Source organism: Protopterus annectens, chromosome 12.part0 (assembly GCF_019279795.1).
Source record: "Protopterus annectens isolate FY-2018-M chromosome 12.part0, PAN1.0, whole genome shotgun sequence".
NCBI lineage: Eukaryota > Metazoa > Chordata > Ceratodontiformes > Protopteridae > Protopterus > Protopterus annectens.
Genome location: NC_056746.1, coordinates 1,278,536,558 through 1,278,559,869, shown reverse-complemented (window position 1 = coordinate 1,278,559,869; position 23,312 = coordinate 1,278,536,558). Strand labels below are relative to the sequence as shown.

Sequence of the window (23,312 nt, the reverse complement as noted above, 5' to 3'; positions counted from 1 at the left end):
TGGAAGAACTGTTGAAAATTGTTTTTTAAAATTTTTCCTTATGTCTTTTGTTCTGTGAAAGTAGAAACGTAAATTGTCTATGAACTAGTATACAGCTCAGCAAGCTCCTGCCTGGTGCCCTGCAGAGTTCTACAGCAGCAGAGAGACAAGAGAGAGACTTTGGCGTGATTATCATTTTTCTGCATTTTCTTGCTGCCTTTAACTAATTCCGCCTAAAACGCAAATTCTCTAGAGTTTCTGTGATTTTAAAAAGCTTGTTTCAGCTACATATTGTACTTATTTTACTGCCTGCACTTTAACAAAGTTGTTTGTGTGTTTAAATTACTTGTTTAACTGTTGTAGGCTACATACTCGTGTGATAGCCATTTCTGTACATTTAAAGTGTTTTTTTTTTACTTGTATCTGCTTTATTTTCTGGAAAAAAAAAAAAAAAAAAAAAAAAAAAACTTGTTTTCCCGCCTTTCTAAGCTAGTAAAGTCCAGTTTTCAGGTTAGTGGTGAATTCAGGGCTGTGTTACAAGTTTCTGTGTTTGCCCATACCTTACTTGGATAGAAGGAAGTTTCTCTGTTCACTGTGAGAGAGGGAGCCTTGAGCAGCCTGTCTGTCCCTGGAAGAGTGGTTTCAGCCCAGAAATTTAGTAGTTTATTGGCCATTATGGGCCAATTTCTCTCGCTTTCATTTCACTGCTACAAAACCTGCATTTGTGCAGTATTGTGCGCTGGGAAGCTAGGGTATAAGTATTCCCGGCTCCACAAAGTCTACTGTTCAATTTTTCCCTTGGAACTAGACAAACTTTCAACTTAAGCACTCAAACCATTCACTTCTCATACCGGCACTTGCTCAAAACTCATAGCAAGCACTAATAAACCTTAGCACTAGACCCCCCCCCCCACAAGGCTCTCTATTCGACGTTACCAGCCAATCAGTAAAACAGTTCACTGTACCTATCCAGGCATGTCCAAAGGGCAGTTTCAGGTGTATGCTCTGGTCCAACTGGTGAATCTGGGCATTTTGGGGCAATGTTACAATTGCATCATGTACACAGACAACTCTCTCCTCCTTCCATCAAACACTAACACATGCAAGAGATACAATTATACAGCCAAACTGGAGGCTAAGCTCTCTCAACCCAAGGCTGGACCAGGCAGTCAAGAGGAGAAGGGAATTACTTGCATCACATCACCAGTCTCACAAAGACCTATGAAACCAGCACTGGCAAAAAATACACAAATACACGAAAACATACTCAGTGGCTCTAAATTCAGCTCTAAATTCATTCTCCTATTACAATCCTCTATTCATCACAACCATGCCACCACGATTACTGGGTTTAATAATTCTCACATCTGCATTACCCCTAAGTTTAGCCAAACCCTCCAATTCATCATCATTCAAGTTTAAAATAGGTCTCGTTCTAAATACATTTCTCATATCAATCTCACACAATTTCTCAAAGATTTGCAATGAGTGGTGTAGGGGGATTATAGGTACTTGAAATTATGTAATGGGTTGCCCACACATTAAACAGACTGAAAATGCAAGTTCAACTTCCTTACATAATGTTTCAAATTTACAATGTTGCAGTTCTTCGTGGGCACAAAAGTTGTACCTTTGTATAATAAATCACAATCAACATCAATGTGCATAGATGAAAAATTGAACACATTAAAGTTCTCAGTGGAATTCCTGATTATCCTATATGAACCATTCGGACAACCCAGGCAGCCTAGTTCTGGACCAAATAGGCCCCTCTCATTCCCCCTCTGATATGGTGCATGGCCACCCTGCCCCCTGTTCACAGGGTGTGTTCCTTGCATTGGGGGTTTCCCTGTTGTATCGGTCCTTCAGCCTTTCGCATCTCCTCAGGGGTGGGTAGTTCTCCTCGTCTAAAAAAAATCTCCTCGTTGGTATTAACAGTCGTTACATTAAATGTACAACTACTAGCCCAACCCTGGGATTTAGGTGGTTCCGGATAGGCAATCTTATCATTATAATGTTGCCTGTCCCTTTCTATTTTCTTGAGTTTCCTATTCCTGATATTGTTGATTTGATGTTCAATACTCAAAGATCCGGTTGTATTCAAAATATTAATTTTCATGTGCCACATCCTCAGTAATTAATTTGTCCAGTTCTGTGGCTTCTCTCATTAAATGTGACAACAAAGTTTCATTATGTCTAACCACCAACTCCATGTATTCAGTACCATGCCTATCAAACACAGACAACAATTCTTTATGGAGTGCTGAATTACCACCATGCCGGTGGGAAAACGCCACATACGTAAACCCTTAGGTACCAGTCATTTTCAAACACTCCCTGAAATAGGTATTGTCAAGTTGTATTTTTCTGATTTTAATAATCTAACTTTTGTAAATTGTCAATATTAGTAGTACTCACTTTCTCTTCCAGCAAGAGGCTCGGGTTGTGCCCAAGCCATTCATTCACTACAATAGATTCATTCCATGTAACAGTCGGCTCCCACGCTACACAATTCGTACCACTATTTGTCATGGAATTAAAACCATTTACTCTATAAAGTGTTGGTTCTGCAAATTCGTATCATTGTGTCCCCTGGTGCAAATTAAAGTCTGTGTTACCGAGGAGTTGCTGTATGGAACCTCCTCCATTAACCCTGACATCTGGTGCTTCCTTGTTTGTGAGCTGGCCACTCGCTAATGATGTCATCGCCTGCCCCCTCTAAAGCCAATCCAACCTTTGGGACATTTGTTCCAGTTTATTCAACAGGCTCTCAATAGAGTCATTAAAGGTTTGCGAAACAAGCAACTGCTGCAAACTCATCTCCTGGACCTCTGAAGCCATAACTCAACAAACCACGTAAAAAAGTATCCGACCAACAAACCAAATACAGCCCAAGGGCTCCGGATCCAGGACCAGTCAGAAAACTAGCTGTAATGTAAAAATAAATTTTATTTCACCAAATACTTAAAAACAACCACTAATACTTGAAATTACAGTCAATAAACCAAGTGCTTTCGTCTCGGACTATTCAGAGACAATCAGGTGAAAAGCAACCAAAGAAGCACCATTGGATGGCCCTGTTTTTATATCGGGAAGACAGAGGAAATTGAGATGTCGTATTTATGAACGTCTGAGAGATATTAGGAACAGGAATGAGAATGAGCTGCTAAAAACTGTAAGGAGTTTGAAGGCCATTTTTTTAAGTTTACAATTACTGATTTTTTTGCAAATGGACCCGAGGTGGCCCTTGGTCTTACAACTGGAAAATATGGAAGCCTTATGGCAGCGGAGAACTAATGCCATGCAATGCCCTGGCTTAAATGACTTTTCTCTATTTCGTGTTTTTTTAAATTAAAAGCCCTTGGAAGGTAATGGGTTACACTTCAAGTTGGTGGATATTTTAGTGGTTTTATTAGATGAATTGAGCGGATGGTGATCTGCTGTGGCGACCCCTAACTGGGAAAAGCCGAAAGATTAGGTGAATTGTTTAATGCGTTTATACAAATGTTTATTTTACTATCTTAATATTTTAATATCTTAATGGTTTAATAACTCATTTTGATATTTATGTAAGTAGGATATTTATTAAAGGTAATATTTATTAATTTTTACTTATATTTATATTTTTTCAGGTGTTTACTTGTACTGTTATGACATTGGTATACAGCATTTTAGCTTTCTTGAAATTAGATGCTTTCTATTGGTTGAATTTAATTGGGGTGGGTTATTTAAATGGTGCTTCTTTGGCTGCTTTTCACTTTGATAAAGTCTCTGAATAGTCAGAGACAAAAGCGCTTGTTTTTTTTACTGTGATTTCAAGTATTAGTGGATGCTTTAAGTATTTGGTGAAATAAAATTTATTTTTACATTACAACTGGTTTTCCGACTGGTCCTGGAACCGGAGCCTCTGTCCTGTATTTGGTTTGTTGGTCGGATTTTTTACACAAGAATTGCAATAGTCCCCTGAGGAAGAAGCGATGTCTGAAAGGCCTGCAACTCTTATCTCCAGGACATTGATATGCAAATTGGCCTCTAATGGGGACCAAATGCCTTGGACAGTCTTGTCCAGACAATGCCCCCTACCCCAAATGGGAAGTTTTCATGGTCACTATGGATGTGGCTCCAGAAGGACAAAGGGATGGCTGTGGAGAATTTGTTCAAAATGTACCCACCAAAGATCATCCGTTTTGCAACAACTAGTGATTACTACTTGATCTGACAGCAGTTGATGAACGGATAGACCACTGGGAAGCTAGTAGCCATTGTAGAATTCTCGTACATAACCTGGCTAATATTAGTAGAGTTATAGATGCTGCCATTGACCCTAGAGCTTGTAAGACTAGTCAAGCGGGAACCCACTTTCTGGAATTACCTTTTGAACTTGTACCATTATTCTCTGATGTCTTTCTGGAGGAAGGGATGCTATTGTTGTCTGAGTATTCAGAACTGCCTCTATAAATTCAAAATTTTGTGTTGGGGTTAAATGTGACTTTTCTAGATTTACCGTAATCCCCAGGTGGGTGCAGATGTCAAGGATGTAACCGCTGGTTACCATTAATTAATGCTTGGTCACAGCGGTTATAAGCCAGTCGTCCAAGTACAGAAACACTGAATCCTTGCAGTCTCAAGTGAGCTGCTACTACTGCCATGCATTTGGCGAACACCCTGGGGGCTGGGTGAGACCAAAAGGCAGTACTCTGAATTGGTAATGACTGGCTCCCAGCTGGAAGCGGAGGAACTTTCTAGAGTGTATGTCCATCTTTATACGCTAATATGCGTCCTAAAGGTCTATTGAGCACATCCAGTCTTCTTTCTTCAGAAAGGGGAGAGCAGACTGTACCGTGACCATCCAGAACTTTCTTTACCGAACAGATTCATATAGCATACTGAGATCCAAAATCGGTCTCCAGCACCCTGTCTTTTTTGGCACTAAAATAATCTTGAATAGGTTCAGGATCCTTTCTGGTCTAGCATGACTTCTTGGATGACTCCTGTCCAGTAGTTTTTGAATTTCTTGCATTGCCAAATCCCTCTGATTGGGTGGAACATTTTGGATTTTCTTGAGTACAGGGGAAGGACAAGAAAAGAGAATGACATGATCTTTTGCACCCAAGAATTTGCTAGGATTAGCCAGGCATTTAGGTGCAAGGACAGGTGTCCCCTGACTGCCACCACAGAAAGACAAATCGGGCCTCCCTTCAGGAATGCTGAAAAGGCTTCCCAGGAAAGGAATCCCTGAAGCTCTGGTTTTGTGGACCAACTCTGCTGCAAGGATAGTGCCTTCCATTTTGGTTCTCTCCTCTGGATTTCCTGAATCACATTTTTCCACCACTCCCCTGGTTCCTAGAAAAGGACCTTTGGGGGGGGGGGGTGGATGTAGAAATGTATGCCCACAGCAGAATGAGAGTCTTACCATCCTTCTCACAACTGGATAAAGTCTCTTACTTTTGGGCCAAACAAGGATGTTCCGTTAAAGGAATGCTGATGAATGAAGATTTGAAAGGTTCTGCAAAATCATATAGGCGCATCCAGACATGTGTCCTTATGGCTACGCCTGTACCTGCTGCTCTGGATGCCCCTTCGGCTGTATGGGCGATCAGCCTCATGGACGAACTGGACACAGACTCCAGGGTGGCTAACTGGGAAGCCACTTTCTCTTGGACTCCCTCAGCTACAGCTCCTGCCATGTGTCTGACACCTCTTTAATCAGATCCCTTTGGAGTCTGGTGAAATGTGCCAAAAAATTCATGGACCTAATGGAAAAGGTTGATAAAGCATACAACCGCTTCCCAAATCTGTCTATAGCCAGAGACTCCCTGTTGGGGAGATGGACAAACGAACTCCTCATTAAGTTCCTTTTTAGTGCCTGCTGCTATAACCACAGCATCTACAGCTAACCCCTTGGCACAGAACTGTTTATCTTCAGGGATGGAAAGTATCTTATCAGGTCTTTTGGGGATGAGCTCAATGGTGTCTGGAGCCTTTCATGCCCACTGCAAAATCAACTGAATGCGTTCATCAGTGGGCAGCGTCACCCAAGGGGTAGACAGGTAGGTGCCAAAAGCCTGCAGGTAAACAGATTCCTAAGGAGGAAAGGTTTTGAGACTTCCAGCCACCCCTCTGTTTTAAAATTTCCATGAGGTTTCCAAATGAGACATCTTCAGGAAGGTGACCACGGGGACCCTTCCTCCTCAATGAAATCTGTATCCTTGGTGACTGATTCCAGGGGGGAGTCCAGTGCTTCCTCTTGCACCACTTTTCCTGACAGAGAGATAAATCTGCGGAGGCGTCAGTAGATGACAGTACTTGAGCCTGTGACATCTCAAGCTTCAGCACCTGCTGTCCCTGTGGACAGACAGGAGGAATAACTGAACTAGAGGGGGTACCTGTTCTGAGGGGGAAGGCACAGACAGTCTTTGCCAGGGAAAGGGCCCTCTACATGGCCTCGAAGGATGCCCCCCCTGAAGAAGGAAGGGAGCCCAGAACAGAGAGAGACTGCCTCGGAACCAGGGTCACTCCCTGCTCTGAAGCCCCTACCCTTGTGGCCGAAGCTCCAAGAAGCAGGGATGACTCAAAAAAACTTGGGAGTCGAGATCCACCCCCTGGAACCAACAGGGTGGCTATGGCTCCAGGAGGTCTCTGGTTCAGAAATAATCAAAGAGCTCAGGGTAACCACCAGCTTCAAAGAAGCAAACAACTCCATAGCTGGTACAGTCAGCACAGGGAGATCTGGAACAGATGACTCCAAAGCCTGCAAGGAGGTTAGAGGAGGAGTAGGTAATGGTGTAAAGGAAGCTTCGGTACCAGGACCTGAGTGGTTGGAACCAAAAGGGGGCCTGAAAGTCCTCTAGCCCATAAGATTTCATTCACTAGCCTCTCCACATAGAGTTCTAAAAGACTTTTAGTGGCACGGATTGATGAAGCAGAAGGGGACTTGGGCCTCTGCAAAAAAACTCCAGGGAGCTCCCCAGCAAAAGGATCAATCAATGGTGAGTAAGTAGTTCTAGGCATTCTGGTCATAGCAGGTGAGACAGTAATGATTTCCTGTACCGAGGCCTTCAAAGTCAAAGGGCTTGAAATGACAAATCAGTGCCAGAATGGGCATTGGCACCGGAGTGTCATCAGCAGAGGCCTGTGCTTTCACTGATATTTTTTGAAACAGAGGACTTCAACTTCTTAGCTTTTTGAACAGATGGGGAGGTCAAAACAAAGAGGCTTCTTTTCTTGGCTTTACCCAGAGAAGGATGAAGATGAAGGAGATGAGAGGTCCGTCTTTGCTGCATCTACAGAAGATAAGGCTTCGCCAAAAGTTGAGGGAAGTAGACCTTTTAAAATAAGCTTGTTTCACCTTTCCACAAGAGCTCGGTGGCTAAAAGCATGACAAATGCTGCAGTCTTCTTCTAAATGGTAAGTAAGGGCTTAGACAATAAACACAAAGGGAGTGGAAATCTGATGCGGGAATTTTCGGATCACACTTCTGGCATTTTTTTTAACCTATAGGGGGACCTTACCCTTCTCAGCCATGTCAACAAGATAAAGAAAGCTAGAAAATAGCCAGTTAAAACTGTCAGAAGAAAAAGAACTGAGGATTTTTTTCTTTTTTTAATATATTTAAGGAAAGCAAAAGGACCATCAGGAATGATAGCCAGAAGTACACAAGTGTGTACGGGGAAGGGAACCATCAGCAATGATAAATACAAGAAAGTGTAAGGGCAAAATGCATCACTGACAATACTTTACAGAATGCACTAAGTATAAGAAGGGAAGTTAAAGAAAAAGGGAGAAACTGTGAGAAAAAGTCAAAAAGTTTTACCTAAATGACAAACTCGACAGCAGTAGCTAGACGTGAAAGTTTCAGAAAGCAGCAAATGAGATCTGATGTAATTGAAAGACAGGGAAGAGGTGAAGATAGAGAGTTTTTGGCTGGCGTGAGCTGTACTAACGACGGGTTTGGATCTGGTATCTAAACCAACTCTAACTGTTAAGGAAAAAATTGAAGACCGACATCAGATGCTACATTTATGGGAAGTGAGGATGTCCAAGTAAGGCAGAACAGCAGATTTCAAATAAAAACTGTATCAGCTTCTTCATAAACAAATTACTTTTTTTTTTTAAAGCAGGATGATCAAAACTTGGGCAATCAGGGAAACTGGAAGAAGGGCAATGGACACGGTTTAACCTACCAAAAACCTTCTCTCTTTGCTCAACAAATTGTAACTGTGAACCAGTCAAGTGGAAAAAAAAAAGTATTAGAAATGGATGTCAAAATTTCATGCACAGAAATGCACAGAAACATTAAGTGTGACGACCTAATATGAAACCACAAAATAACCATTACAACTAACTATTCATGAACAGGGGATAAGTTGTATATCTACAATGACAGGGAGTTGGAACTCATACCAGATATTCAGTAAAAGCCAACTTGTCCAAAATTCAAACACCATTGAAATATAGCCCAAAGCATCCTAGACCTGCCTCAGGACATATAAAAACATTCATTGTCAACAGACTGCAGGAAAACAGTTTCTTTTTACCTTTGACTTATCAAAGAAACTAATACTTCACCTGACTTAAAACGTGGTTTATCATTTATGTTTTTTCCCAGCAGAAAACTTATAAATAATTCTGTAGTGGAAAAACAGCGTCTGAACAAGTAAAACGATGCTATCTAAAAAGTACTGAAAACTGCAATATTTTTAGAAATTATACAAATCAAGAAAAATAGAAACACTGCCAGACAAATATTATAAAACTTGCTCAATGAAGACTTATTTCAACTATACTTGAAAAAAGAAAATATTTTTTCATAATCACATTTCAGAAGATTAAAAACAGCAAGGTACTCAAAGAAGGGACTTCTAAAACAAAACAACCTGCTACACGAAAAGAGTGCGATACATAAACAAAAGTGCATGTTTTTCCCGGCTACCTAGACAACGTTTCCAGGAAGAAGAAAACAACCATATCAAACTGTCAGTAACTGCAAAGTACTTTTGAAATAATACATAAATTAAAACATGTCAACTGTTGTTTTAGAAAGAAGATATCTTCACAGGCCAATCTACAAGTTTTGGAGTAGTAAAATAAACAGATGTGGAATGTGCCTCACTTTGACAAAATGTTATAATGCAGAATACTGGAAGTTAGGCACATCAGTTTTGCAATACTGAACACACGAGATTTGACTGGCAAGACAAACTTAGCCAACAGTAAGGAATACAGTGGCATGCTTTTAAAATGAAATGCATCTATGTTATTAATCCCATGTCTACTCATGCAGAAACAAAGTTCTCACCATTCCCAGAGTACAGTGGCAATTAGAGTACAAGAAACAGAGGCAAACTTCACACTCATGCTGCAAACTCAATTAGCAAGTAATACTTCTAGAACGGAGTGCATCCAACATCACTTATTGATAAACAGAAGTGTATGGGGAGGCAGAAAAATTGCAACAGACAATTCATGCTGCAAACTCATCCAGCATGATGTACTTCACAAAGAGCATCTGACATCAATGAATGATGAAACAGGTCGGGGGAGCAGAAACTTACAAAATATAAACCCATAAATGTGCGTTTACAACTGTAACCAACAGGCACACAGACAGAACACGGTCAGAAAAGTATGCACTGTACCTTCTTTGTTATCTCCAGAGCCCTGGGTAAAAAGCAGCTGGTACTGTTTTATGGAAAAGGTGACGGGGAAAAATGTGTTCATTACCGGGCTGAAAAAAAAATTTAAATAATTAGCACACATATTAAAAGGCAAATGATATGCAAAAAGGCCTTTAAAGCATTTCAAAGAGGTTCCCCAGATTTTAACTTGGTGTGTCAATCTCCCTCTCCTCAAGACACCACCTGCCAGACTAGAGAACACTCAAATTCCCATCAGTGTGCTTTCAAGTGCCTCATTTAACAAAGGAGAACACCCTTGCATTATGAGCTTTGCCACTTCCTTCAGTACCCTGTATTCCATTCCCTGAACAGCTTAAGACCATCCCTCCCCAACAATCTTCTCTTCTTCATATCCCTAGTGACATGCAGTTTTCCCACAGAAGTTTAATTTATTATCCACTCCCCTAAGCTACGTAAAATCTTCTTCGGACATCTTCATTCAGACCTGCTTATGATAACCTCTCAGCAACCCATTTTCAACTCCACTCCTTTATCAACATGCAAAAAGTACAGTTGTGTAACTAAACTTAACAGTTACTGTTTCAATTACTTCTGCTGCGGTAATCTTAGCTAGAGATCTTAAGAGCACCTTCCATGTGCTCAAACAGTTGCCAGGTCAAACACAGTTGAAGAAAAACAGCAGTATGCGTGCAAAGTCCTTCAGAGCTATTTTGGCAAATAAAAGGGAGGCTAGATTCCTGAAAATGGACGATGCTAGGAAATAAAAAAATCAAAGTCCTCACCCTGGCAACAGAAAATATGGAAAAATAAAGGGGATGAGGGGAGGGGCCATACAATGAAGACACGATCATTCAGACATGTACTGTTAATGGTAAGTTTTACTGTTAATCATTTGAACACTGCTGAAGTAGCCCTAGCTATAGGGTATGGTATCATATGTTATACTGACTGGGAGGAGGAAGGATGACAGTGAAGGAGCACCTGGAGAATGATCCTAGCAACCGTGCTCTAGACATGAAAAATGAATCCAGTTTGTAGTACTTTGTAAAGGTATGGACAGAGGACCAAGTGGCTGCTTCTAGAATATTTCTAAAATCCACCCCTTTTAAGAAAGTTGCTGAAGAAATCAAGATCCTGCTAGAGCGTGCCTTGATCCTGCCTGGAAATGCTTTGTTGAGGTGAGTATAGCAAAAATAACTAGCATGAAACAACCATTTGGAATTAGTCTGCTTTGAACGAGGTTGTGCTTTTTTTTCCAAACCTACATAGAAATGATTAATCAGAGTTTCTGAAGGTTTTGGCTTTCTCGCAGAAGCGTCAGAGTTGTCTGTGGGAATCCACAGTATGAAGAATGCTTTCTCCCTCATTTTTAGGTTCTGGAAAGATGACTGGGAGACAGACAGCTTGGCTCAAAGTAAACTCTTACACCACTTTAGGCAAAAGAGGAGGATTAATTCTCAAGGATAATGAGATAAGGACAGCTTACAACTCAAAACACTTCTTGCAGAAGTCAACAATCAGCAGAAATTAGTTTCCATGTTGTGAACTTCAAATCAGTCTTATGGGCTGCTTCAAATGGAGCAAGAGATCATTTTTGCAAAACAAAGTGGAGATCCCAAGGAGGAGCCACATGTTTTCTAAGAGGCCTGGTATGCAACCCTTTTCAAACATGGAAATGTACTAATAGGGGGAGGGTTGATGGGGAGACCAGCTGAAATGGCCAACAAATGAACCTTAATAGAGGAGGGAAGAAGTTACAATTATTACCGAATCATGGAAATACTAGCTTTAAAAGGATCTTTTCGATTTAGTAATGTATGACTTCCCCAAGATTTTGTCTCCATTAATACCTGCTGCATGCCCTTAGAAAATAGGGTGCCTATGGTTAATCAAACAGCACATTCATTGAACGGCTGTTCGAAAACTAATTTTCGAAACCTCAATCAAATGGCAATATCACTGTAATGATTTTCATCGAACAATGATAGTTGGTCACCATAAAAAGAAGTGTTACCAAATACTTAACAGTAATGTACCTATAAGGAAACCTACCCTTTCCTCACTGTAGTGTGACCTCAGGAGTTGGTACATATAATTAGCAGGGGGTATATGGGAGCCACAGCTCCCCACATAATGACTTCCCGGTGTTATACTAATGTTCCTCTTGTGGGGGGGGGGGGGGGGAGTACTACAATGGGGAAAGGGAAGGTTTCCCTTTATGTATGTTACAGCAAGTAAAAATTTGCTAATCCTTCCTTTATGGTGGCCAACTATCATCGTTGTGATGACATCACCCAGGCAGTTAGTTGAAGTGGTTTCAAGATTGGGTGTGTCAAACACCAAACTTGTGTAAGAAGGCTCAGTCTGAGGAAGGATGTGATAACTGACCTTGGCCATTTCCAAAATAGGCGAGAGAAACACTGTTGCCGGGGGGGGGGGGGTGACTAGCTTAGAAAGGAACGTCTAAGACTGGTTTCTAGAAAGCTTCTATCGTTGGCATCAGAAACTTTTTCTAATTAAACCCTTTCCCGATCAAGGAAAGGAGGAAGAAGTTTAAACTGGTGGATGAGGAGGCATCCCCTGAGGAGGAGGGAGGGATTCCCACGGTCATCTGTATTCCCGATGCATCACTTTCAGAATTCATTTGTCCGAGATCATCCGTTACCAAAGAGATGGGAATGTACAGCCAGATTTTGGAGAAGACAGTCATATTGCTTGGGCTGTCCTTTTTTCTGGGGGGGGGGGGGGGGGGGCGACATCCTTTATTTTTTGGAGTCCTCTCGTCATTGTTTAATGTCTGCATGTCAGAAGCTTGCTGTGAATGCTTATTTTGTGTTTTATAAAAGGGTGCAATGGCAGGTGCAAAAACCTTTTAAACTTGGAGAAAGATGAAAAAGATCAGAGCAATCCCCTGAACTTCGTTCCCCTTTCACATCAGAGTTTCAGGACCTCAACAGCAGATGCGCCAAAAACATCCTATTTAAAGAACTCTAAATTTTATTTTTAACATTCTCAGGTATATTCTGCGCACATAACCAAGCAAACCTTTTCATAACTGCTACAACAGAAGCAGCTCTGGAAATGGTATCAGCTGAATCATAAACAGAGTTCAAAAAATGCCTCAGACTCAGAAATAATACAATTATTCATAAAAGATTTTTTCCTCAATGGAGGGAAATGTGGCTATAAAATTTAACATAGGAGCTTGGCAATTAAGAACTCTAAAAATTTTTAAAGATCTATCAAAGGTGATCCAATCTTTATCAGATAAGCACGGGATTAGCATTTACCAGACATTTAGAAGCTGAAAGATTTAAAGAAATAACTGCAGGGTCAGATCGGTTAGAAACTTTAAACTGTATGACTGAGGGGGAACTTCGTACAATCTACCCATTTTATTGGTGGTAGCAAGGTGACTGTTGTGCAAGTTACAGGCTGTAATACAAAAAAAATCTTCCAATGCTGGAAGTAAAGGAGTGGGTTCAGGAAATTGCAGCATTAATAAAGCCTAATATTTTTTCAAGGACAGCAGAATATGATTACATTCCAACTGCAACAACTTGTTCATTCTGAATAGAATTTCAGAAAGAAAATTATTCTAATGGACTGTCTAAAGAAACAAATACACTTCTCAAAGTCAGAATCAATCATCTGAGGAAAGAAAGCAGAAATCAGCCCCTCAATTTCATTTTCCTGTTCAATATACTGGGAATCTTCACAAAATGAAAAATTGGTTTTCCTTTTACAAGTAACACCAGAATTAGAAAAGTTAAGAGTGTGAACGAAGCCCTAAGACAAGCACAATAAATCATTCCAGGTGAAAGTAAGAAGAAAAGTACAGTTTTGTACCTACCATAAATGTAGATGTTCGAGGATCCACATTGCTGCAGTCCTAACTATTGGGTAGTCCGCTGTCCAGTCGGCCCGAATACCAAAGTATATGGCTGACGTCGGTCAGGGCGCATTAGACTGACGTCAGTACGTCAGGGTACTAATGCGCATGACCGACGTCATATCCTCAGTCTTTTCTTGCCCCAGATGTCAGAAGACCCTGAAAAGATAAGGCCCAAAACCAAACACTGCCAACATACCTGCACCAAAATATATATATACAAAATATACAAAATTAGCAGATCATAACCTCACCTACACAACCACCCCTAAACACAGAGGGGAAGGAGGGAGGGTAAATTGGACTGCAGCAATGTGGATCCTCGAACATCTACATTTATGGTAGGTACAAAACTGTACTATGTTCTTCATTCCACATTGCTGCAGTCCTAACTATTGGGTAGAATCCCAAAGCAGAGGTAAGGGAGGCTGGCAAATCATAAGGAAGCAGGAACTGACAACATGCCTTGCAAAATAGCTGTGGCAAAACCAGCCCTAGACTTAGAGTAGAGAGGAAGGTGATAATGCTTAGAGAAAGTATGCACTGAACTCCAAGTAGCTGCCTCCAAAATATCCTTAGTTGCCACCCCCCTTAGAAATGCTGTTGAAGTGGCAGTAGCCCTAGTGGAATGAGGCCTAATCCCAGCTGGAATTTCCTTGCCATGATGGGAATAACAAAATGTAATGCAACACCCAATCCATCTAGAAATAGTTTGTTTAGACACAGGCTTGCCCTGAGAACTCAAAGCAAAAGAAATAAACAACTGCTGAGACTACCTAAAATCTTTAGTCCTGCTCAAATAATAACGCAATTGCCTGTGTACATCTAAAGTGTGCAAAATCTTTTCCCCTTTATTTTGGGGATCTGCATAAAAAGTAGGCAAATGAATAGTTTGGTTTAAAGCCACACTAGAAACCACCTTAGGCATAAAGGAAGGAAGGATTAGTACGTAAAGATACCCTATCCTTATGAAAAATCAAAAAAGGCTCCACTGCCATAAGGGCCTGCAACTCAGAAACCCTTCTTGCAGAAGTAATGGCCAACAAAAAAGCAGTCTTCCATGACAAGTATTTCAAGTCAGCAGTAGCCGCAGGCTCAAAAGGTTGTAGAGTAAGTTTCTCCAACACAAAATTGAGGTCCCAAGCAGGAGTAGGAGCTCTACGTGGGGGTCTTATATTCTTTGCCCCTCTAAGAAATTGCTTGAACAAAGGATGCGAAAACAATGGTGGGTCACAATCATAGTGAGCTGAAATTGCTGCAGCATGAATCTTAATGGAAGAGAAAGACAAACCTTTGTCCAATAACTCAGTAAGATATTGAAGAGCCACACTCAGATTTGGCTCGAAATCTCCAAATTGTTTGCTGCACTCCAAAATAAAAATCTCTTCCATTTTTCTCCGTACACTTTCCTTGTACTAGGTCTCCTGGCTTCCATAATCACATTTAAAACTTGTTGAGGAAGTTGAGACCTGCTGTCTTTCAAAACAGAATATGCCAGGCTGTTAGATGAAGAGAGTGAAGCTTGACATTGAGCAGGTGACCGTCTCTCTGAGACAACAGGTGTGGAATCAAGGGTAAAGGCCATGGAGGCTTCTTTACCAGACTCCTCAGTAATGGGTACCAGTGCTGCCGAGGCCAATCTGGAGCTATTAAAATCATCCTTGGCTTGTCTTGTCTGACCTTTAGAAGCACCTTTGGAAGAAGAGGCAGAGGTGGAAAGCATACACATGAAGATTTTTCCAACTGAAAGAAAGAGCATCCACTTTCCAAGCTGTGTGATGAAACCTCTTTGTGCAAAACTTTGGCAGCTGGTGGTTTAGTGGAGAAGCGAACAGATCTATGTCTGGAGTTCCCAGGACACTGTCAACTTTTGAAATACATGAAGATCCAGTTTCCACTCGTGGGGATCCATGATTTGTCTGCTTAACACATCTGCTAAGGAGTTCTGTGCTCCCGGCAGAAACCTTGCCTGAAGAGTTAGTTGCAAGCTGAGCGCAGTCTCCCATAAAATCATTGCTTGCCTGCACAATGGGTAAGAATGTGTTCCCCTTGTTTGTTGATGTACCACATGACAGTTGTGTTGTCTGTTAGAATCAACACCTGCCCTGGAAGAAGTAACTCCTTGAAAGCCATTAATGCAAATTGGACTGCTAACATCTCCTTCATGTTGATATGTAGATGCTGTAGTCTGGCAGGCCACTTGTCTTGTATCCACTTTCCATTTAGATGAGCTCCCCAAGCAATGTCTGAGGCATCTGTCGTTAGAATCTGACTCGCCTCTGGCCGGGTCACAGAGAGTCCCTTGTTTAGGTGACATTCCTGAGCCCACCACAAAAATTCCTTTTGAATGCAAGGTATTATTTGAATGACAGTGTCCAAATCCTGGCAGTGCTGCGTCCATACATTTTGAGATACCATTGTAGCTTCCTCATATGCAGTTTGGCATTGGGAAGCACCAGAATACAAGATGCCATGAACCCTAAGGCTTGAAGGACTGTCCTTGCAGTCAGCCCGGACTGAAGAGATAGTTGATGGAAGTAACTGGAAAGATTCTTTTGTTTGTCCGGGGTTAAAAAGGCCATCTGGGCTGCTGTATTCAGTCTCACACCCAGAAAGCACATGTCTTGAGAGGGTACTAGACTGGACTTTATTTCGTTCACAGAATACCCTAGGCATCTTAGCACTGCTATGACATATTCCAAATGCTGTAGAAGGTCTTCCTTTTCTTGAGCCAGAATCAGGCAATCGTCCAAGTAAGGATAGATTTGAATTCCTTTTAGCCTGAAGTAAGCTATCACTGGAGCCAGAACCTTTGTGAATACTCTGGGCAGTAGATAAGCCAAAGGGCAATGCAGAGAACTGATAATGAGAATTTCCAGCTCGAAAATGCAGATACTTTCTGCAACTTAGTCTTATAGGCACATGAAGGTAAGCCTCCTTGAGATCTAAAGTTACCATCCAGTGATCTTTGCCCAGCAGAGGTAAAAGCTGTTGTAACGTCAACATCTTGAACTTGGGAATGTCCAGATAAGTGTTGAGGATAGATAAATCCAAAATTGGTCTCCACGTGTTCCCCTTTTTGGTACTAAGAACAGGCGAGAATAAAATCCTAGGCCCCTTTCTGGCACAGGAACCGGCTGAATGGCCCCTATTTGGAGTAACAGAGAAATTTGCTTGTGAGCCTCTTGTCTTTGTAGAGGAGGAATGTCTGGCATGCCTTTGAAAGGAGGCAAGGTATGGAAATAAAACCTGTAACCGTGGTGAATAATATCCAGAACCCATCTGTCTTGGGTAATTAAATCCCAATTTTCTTTGAAAAGAGACAGCCTTCCTGCCAACGGTGCTGCCAGGCGAGAATGAACTGGCAGCTGAAAAGGCAGGTCATTGGGTCTGCTTACGAAAGGACTGACCCCTGCCCTCCCCAGAAGTCTGAGCAGGGGAACTCCCTGTCCTAGGCCTAAAAGAACCCTGAGCTCTGCCCCTACCACGTCTAGACCTACCCCTAGACTGGGAATCATAAGCAGGAAAAGTCCAACCCTTAGCAGGCCAATTTCTACTAAACTTTGGAGGCTGCACCTGTAAAAATCTTTAACAGTTTGCATAGATTTAGCCTTGTCCTCCATTTTCTTCAAAACTGCTTCCACAGGCCGAACCAAACAACACATCAGACTGCAAAGGAGCATCCAAAATCCTTGTCTTAACATGCTCAGCTAAGTTCTGATCTCTCAACCAGGCGTGCCTACGAAGAACAGAACCAGTGGCAGCCACCCTGGAGGAGGCCTGCACAGCATCAAAACCACATTGCAAGGAATGTTTACCCACCTGTTCAGACACATGAACTAAATCCTGCAACTCTTTACAGTCAATACCTTCCGCCAGAGCATCCACCTTAGATTTCAACTGTGAAAGAAGATAATTCTGATATTTTAACATGTGAAACTGACAATTCAACGCCCTCATGGCTAAAGTGGAAGAAGTATACACTTTCTTTCCCCATCTATCCAAAGCCCTTGCCTCTTTATCAGGAGGGACAGGATTTTTAACAACTGAGGCCTTTACACCTTTAGGCCCCTGAGAGACAGTTTCCGGGTCTGCCCTAGGACTCTTAAAAAGATACTTATGAGCTTCAGGCACCCTATAATACCTAACTGGGGCAGGAGGCAAAGAATCAGGATTCAGGGAAGCCTCTGCAAAAACATCTTCCACCACATTCAAAACAGGAGGTATAGCTAAAGGCCTATGCTGGGGTAAAAACAAGAACTCCCTAAGCCTTTTCCTGGAATCAGAGAAATCTTGGCCTTCCCATTTAAAATGCTCCCTCATGGAATGCAAAGTCTCTGAAAATGAAAAATCCTCAGGAGGAGAAGCTGAAGGAGTAGAATCATCCACATCAGAATCAGAATAAGTAGGGAACTCCTGCAAGTCTTCAGCCGAAGACTCAGAAGCCTCCGAGCATTGCTCAAAGCTCTCAAGCTCAGGTTCCACCCTAGGCCTCTTATCAGGAGGGGGCATAGAACCCCTTATCATAGTAATCAAATCTTCTGCCATTTTAAGCATATGTTTCTTAGGCAAAGACCCTGAAGCACTAGGAGAAACCCCCACTGAAGCAAAACTTGGCCTGCCCCTTAAAGAAGCCTTGGAAACAGAAGGGAGGCCCTAACCACCTTAGGAAGTGAGGGAAGAACAGCCACCTGAGAAGCCCCTCAGCCTGGCCTACTTCCTGAGAGGAAACATCCTGTAACAGTAAAGTCTCTCCCTGAGACTCCAAAGAAACACCTGGCAAAACCTCCGGCTCCACTGAGCCCTCTAAAGAACCGACGTCTGGGACTGTCGGTTCTTCCCCTAGGCTTTGCTGTTTTGTCCTTGCGCTTTTAGCGAAGCTGGCGCCGGAGCATCCGACGGCATTTTATAGTTACAACGCTTCCCAAACACTAACCTGGCACAGTCTAACCTTCTCTTAATAGTGCGTTTGTTAAATCTAGCACAAGAACGGCATCCAACAACGTCGTGCTCAGGCCCTAAACAAGGTATACACAAAGAATGGTAATCCCTATGAGGTATCTGTTTCCCACAAGAAATACAGTTATTCACTTTTTCTGACATCCGGTTAAATACTGAGGCAAGAAAAAAACCAAAATATTCCCCAACGGGGTACTTAGCCAACTTTGATTCGGTCTGAAACTCTGACTTCAGAAATTTTCAGAACGCCAACCTGCACTCGCAAAATTGCTTCTGCATCGGACCATGCAGCAAAAAAGACTGAGGATATGACGTCGGTCATGCGCATTAGTACCCTGATGTACTGACGTCAGTCTAATGCGCCCTGACCGACGTCAGCCATATACTTTGGTATTCGGGCCGACTGGACAGCGGACTACCCAATAGTTAGGACTGCAGCAATGTGGAATGAAGAACATCATTCAGCTTTCTGCTTCTTTATTTAACAGGAATTTCCACAGAAGCAGACACACTCCTTTCAAACATATCATTTCTAGGGAAAGGTATCCCAGTCTGGCTAGGCAGAGAGAAATATTCCCTGCTCCAAGACTGATGAGAGTGGTTCTCTTTTGCTCACTAAGGGCACTTCAGACTTAAGAGGACATGTCTGACCCCCGCCCCCCCCCCAGTGCATAGTGGCTCTAGGGACTACAGTGGAGGGAGCCAAGACAGAAGTAGAGTGGTCTGAGGAGCCAGATACAGCCACAACAGAGTCATCCATCTGTGGCTGAAACAAATTCATAGCCCGCTGAAGAAGGCAGTCTGGAAACCTTTTTGTAGCTGGAAAAGGAAGAATCAAGGAACCTGCAAAGTTGTTACATAAAGCGGTAAATGAAGCCTGAAGCCTGGGTAGAACTGACAATAAATGAGTAAAACAGGCAACAATTTTTTTCTCAAAAATACTGTGAAAAATCATCAAACACTTATCCTAGCCACCAAAAATAAATTTAACAAAATGTTTAAGCAGAAAGTCGTTTAAACTTTTTTTTTTTTTTTTTTTTTTTTTTTTTTTACAGAAGTAAAAAGTCACATTTCACTTTAAAAAAAATTGAATATAGTGACATCCCAATAAAACAGTTTTTCCTCCTTCTTCTTTGTTTTTTTTTCCCGGTTAGGGGTTGCCACAGCGGATCACCTGTCTGCTCATGATTGGCAGTGGAGTTTTATGGTGTCAAGTTGCCAGCCCGCCGCCCAACCTTCCATAGAAGGCGCACACATGCACGCACTCACACCTAGGGCCAATTTAGAGAGTCCAATCCACCTACAGCATGTCTTTGGGATGTGGGAGGAAACCGGAGCACCCGTAAGAAACCCACGCGACCACAGGGAGGACATGCAGACTCCACACAAAAGGCACCCCAGCCGAGGATCGAACCAGAGAACCTGTTGCTGTGAGGTGGCAACGCTAACCGCTGCACCACCGGATAGGCTGTAGATGTAGATACAGCCAGAGTAGAGTGAGCCTTGACCGGAAACGGTAGGTCTTTACCTCCTGCGGAATAAGCGAAAGAGATGCAACTGGAAATCCATCCGTATAGGGTGATTTTGGAAACAGGGGACCCAATTTTGTTTTCCGAAAAGGAGACCAATAGTTGATCAGATTTTCGGAGATCTTTAGTTCAGTGCAGACAGAAATGTAACTGTTTGTGTACATCCAATTGATGAAATTTAAATTCTGCCTTGTTTGAAAAATGGGGAAAAAATACTGGCAAACTCAATAGATTGATTAAGATTAGATATGGACGCCCCACTTTAGAAAGAAAGGAAGGGTTTGGTGCAAGAGAAACCCTGCCCTTATGAAAGATCAAGTATGGAGGTTTGATAGAAAGGGCTTGAATTTCTGAAACTCACCTGGCTGAAGTGATGGCTATTAAAAAGGCAGTTTTCCAGGTCAAGAATTTTAAGTCGCAGGTAGCTGCAGGCTCGAAGGGTGGTGAAGTAAGGGCTTGCAGGACAAAATTTAGATCCCAGGGCATGATAGGTTCTGAGACCGGAGGACGGAGTAATAGAGCGCATTCAGGAAAGCCTTAGAGAGTCTGTGAGCCATCAGACTAGGCTCATTAGCAACATGAAAGTTAGAAATCACTGCCAATTGAACTTTAATGGTAGCTGACACTGAGCCCTGATGGAAAAGCATAGACAAAAACTCCAAGACTGAAGCAATTGGGGCTGTGTAAGGGTCAATTCCTTGGGTATGAGCCCAAATAGAAGACCTCTTCCATTTGCTAGAATAAATCTCCCTAGTAGAGGGCTTATGAGAGGAAGAGAAAATATGAATTACCTCAGGTGAAAAGTGATGAAACCTAACTAACGACGGAAGTGGAGTAGCCAGGCTGTCAACCGGAGGGTCTGCAGAGAGGAGTGGAACTGTCCCGACATGTCTGTCAGTAAATCTGGTTGTGGGTCCAGAATCCAAGGTGTGTCCAAAATGTAGGGGTAGAGAAAAGGGAACCAGACTTGACGAGGCTAGTGTGGAGCAATCAGAATCATTCTGCTTCCCAAGGATTGCGCTTTCTGAATCACTTTTGATAGCAAGGGAAATGGAGGGAAAGCATAAAGCAGACCAGAGGGCCAATCGCGAACTAGAACGTCCCTGGGCGACTCCCCCTGTGGGGGGATCAGCATGAAGTAACTGCTGCATTTGGCATTGAGGGGGGCTGGCAAAAAGGTCGCAGCAAGGCTGACCCCATCTGCTGAAGATTCATTCTGCAACTAGACTATTCAGGGACCACTCGTAAGGCATCAGAATAGCTCTGCTTAGCCTGTCCACACTTTTTCCTAGCTTACAATAATTAGGTTTACAGAAAAGAAAGTTATTCTAAAAAATAATAAAAGTGGAAGTATTTTCCCTAACGAGAACTTCACATTTCTCCATTGCTGAGCCGAAAACGGTTGATCCTTGAAAGCCCACAACAGTAGCGATCTTTGGTGGCGATAAATCTCAGAATGACTTGGCACATAAAACATTGATTTTATTCAGCTCTGCTCAACCAGTCTATGGCTTATGAGTGCAGGAGGTGCCCTTAAGCTCTGGAAGCCTATTATATTCTGTGTAGGCTATAACTCGTGTAGCTAAGGCTACTGCAGCAGCGATCAAATTAAACATCTACCTTATTCCAACTTCAAAAAGTCTGTTTTTGCCTCTAAAGGCAGCTCTGTGAAGTACTGGATAAAGACAGATTTGAGCAAGTCTTTTCATCCCACAATGACGGTGGTGGTCTAATCACCAGTGTCAGGGAAGTGGGCTGCCCGATAGAGGCCCAACAGGAACACTTAGGAGGCATCAGGATTGTGATACATACTTATGCAATGCAGCTGGAATTCATCAAGTACAGAAGCAAACATGCTTCACTGGACCAGTACTGTAGGGCCCACTTTAGTGATGTATGCATCAATACACCAGGAGAGGGAATTATAATTATAAAAAGGAAAACTATCCAACAAAAGCACCGAAGATAATGACACACCAGGAGTTAACTTTTTTCCCACGGGCCAGCTTCAGGTTAGAACTTCCTGTTCCTGGGCACCAGCCACTAGGAGTGGACATAATCTAGGAAAGTATGATGGACACTGACACACTTGAATAAGGGTGGTTCCAGGGATGACATGTTAAAAGATCGAACGGTTGAAATATCGAGCTGCATATGGTCAAGACCATATGCTCAATATTTCAAAAGATTGATCTTTTAACATGGTTTAAAAAATAAATAAATGAAGTATAACACTGTAATGTAGGGGGGCACACCTCCCCTACTTAAATATTTCAACTCTGAGATCGCGCTACAATAGGGAATAGGAATACTTCCCGTTCTGCGCTTTATTCTCAGTGTAGCGCGAACTGCGCTTTATTCTCAGTGTAGCGCGATCTCTGGTATATTTAAGTAGGGGGTGTGTGGGGGGCTTGCCCTCCCCTGCATTAGTGTCCTACTTCATTTTTTTTTTTTTAAGCCATGTTAAAAGATCGATCTTTTGAAATATCGAGCATATGGTCTCGACCATATGCAGTTTGATATTTCAACCATTCGATCTTTTAACATGTAACCGGTTCCAGGATATGGCTGATGGTCAGCTCAGCACAAGAGACAGTCAAGAATAACATTTCCTCTTCCAGCTCAAATCACTACAAATTTTCTTCTTCGTCATCCTCATTGTCCTGAACCATCAATGCACACTTATTAACCCACATTTGTGTACAACAAACAAAAAGAAAAAAAAGGACAAACACCCAAGGGTATTGAGTTTATCTACACAACCTTTAAACAAGATCTATTGCACCTGAAAGAACAGAAACAGATCCTCTACCATTCTACTTCTTCCACAAACTGTAACGCTCTTCAACTTGTTATGGAATCTCTGACAATTCTTATGGATGACAGCTAACTGTCATTTCATGCTTCCAACTTTTCAAAGAGATAAGAAAGTTTTCCCTCTTAAATTTCAGGTCAGTTTCATCTGAAGCCCTTACCATTTCATCTTGTACAGGTGCTGTTATGCTAAACAGTTGGCCACTCCTGTGCGTTCAGGAGAGTGTTTAAATGCAACTTCTCTCAGACTTCCATCGTGTATATATCACTGACTTGAAAGGACTTCTTCTGTAATGCACTTTCCAGCTACAGTTTGTCATGTCATTCAAGTTGTTTCATCTAGAAAGATTCCAGATCTGGGGACACCATGGTAGAACATCCTTATTCAAAAACACTACCTGCTTTCATTGCTGTTATTTGCAGTGCTGACCTCCATATTAAACCTTTAGACTTTTAAAGAAACTAAACATACTTGCTATTCCCAAGTGCAATTAAACCCAT

The 23,312-nt window shown here is 42.1% G+C and overlaps 1 protein-coding gene across 1 annotated transcript in view; it reads right to left on the bottom strand.

Annotated features, from left to right (window-relative positions):
- Positions 1-23,312, bottom strand: part of HM13 (histocompatibility minor 13) — a 669,462-nt gene that overhangs the window by 567,059 nt on the left and 79,091 nt on the right. The window contains exons 7-8 of the mRNA XM_044090321.1: positions 20,811-20,814; positions 9,618-9,706 (exon numbers count right to left, since the gene is read on the bottom strand). Of these exons, the coding sequence (XP_043946256.1) occupies positions 9,618-9,706; positions 20,811-20,814 (93 nt within the window). The remainder of the gene's footprint in view (positions 1-9,617; positions 9,707-20,810; positions 20,815-23,312) is intronic.